At 61.7% G+C, this 519-nt stretch overlaps 1 protein-coding gene across 1 annotated transcript in view; it reads right to left on the bottom strand.

Annotated features, from left to right (window-relative positions):
- Positions 1-519, bottom strand: part of ETH_00036855 (uncharacterized protein) — a gene marked incomplete at both ends in the record, with an annotated part of 4426 nt that overhangs the window by 3421 nt on the left and 486 nt on the right. The window contains one exon of the mRNA XM_013374107.1: positions 3-500. Coding sequence (XP_013229561.1) covers positions 3-500 — 498 coding nt within the window. The remainder of the gene's footprint in view (positions 1-2; positions 501-519) is intronic.

The following is a 519-nucleotide window of genomic DNA, read 5'->3' as shown; positions in this document are numbered from 1 at the left end:
TTCTTGCTGCTGCTGCTGCTGCTGCTGCTGCGGCTGCCGTCCCCAAGCCGGTGGCTCGCCTGGCAAACGTGGGGGCTGCAGGGGTTGGCAGCTGCTGCTGCTGCTGCTGCTGCTGCTGCTACCGCGTTCTGCTTCTGCTGCCGCCGCTTGGTGGCTTGTCTTTCGAGCTGCTGCAGCGTCTGCTGCTGCCTCTGCAGGCTGAGAGCTTTCCTTTTTGCTTGCACTTTGAGCTGCTTCAACAAGTGCTGCAGCAGTAGGGGAAGCAGCAGCAGAAGCAGCAGCAGCAGCAGCATACGGCGGAGTGGCTGCGGGCTCCTTCCCCTCGCCTGTCTGTCTGCTGCTGCTCGCGCTGCAGGACTCAGAAGTGCTGCTGCTGTTTCTGCTGCTGCTGCTGCCGCTGCCTCCAGCAGCACAATCCACAAAAGCCTGTACAAAGCTCTCAATTAAAGGCTGCGCCTCGCGGAAGCTTCCGGGCGTGTGCAAAGGCTCGACAATGGCCTCTACGAAGGAGCGCAGGTT

This window comes from Eimeria tenella, genomic scaffold (genome assembly GCF_000499545.2).
Source record: "Eimeria tenella Houghton genomic scaffold, Eth_scaff1921, whole genome shotgun sequence".
NCBI classification, from domain to species: Eukaryota; Apicomplexa; class Conoidasida; order Eucoccidiorida; family Eimeriidae; genus Eimeria; species Eimeria tenella.
Note: the sequence above shows the minus strand (reverse complement) of the source record. Positions and strands in the feature narration are given on the sequence as shown.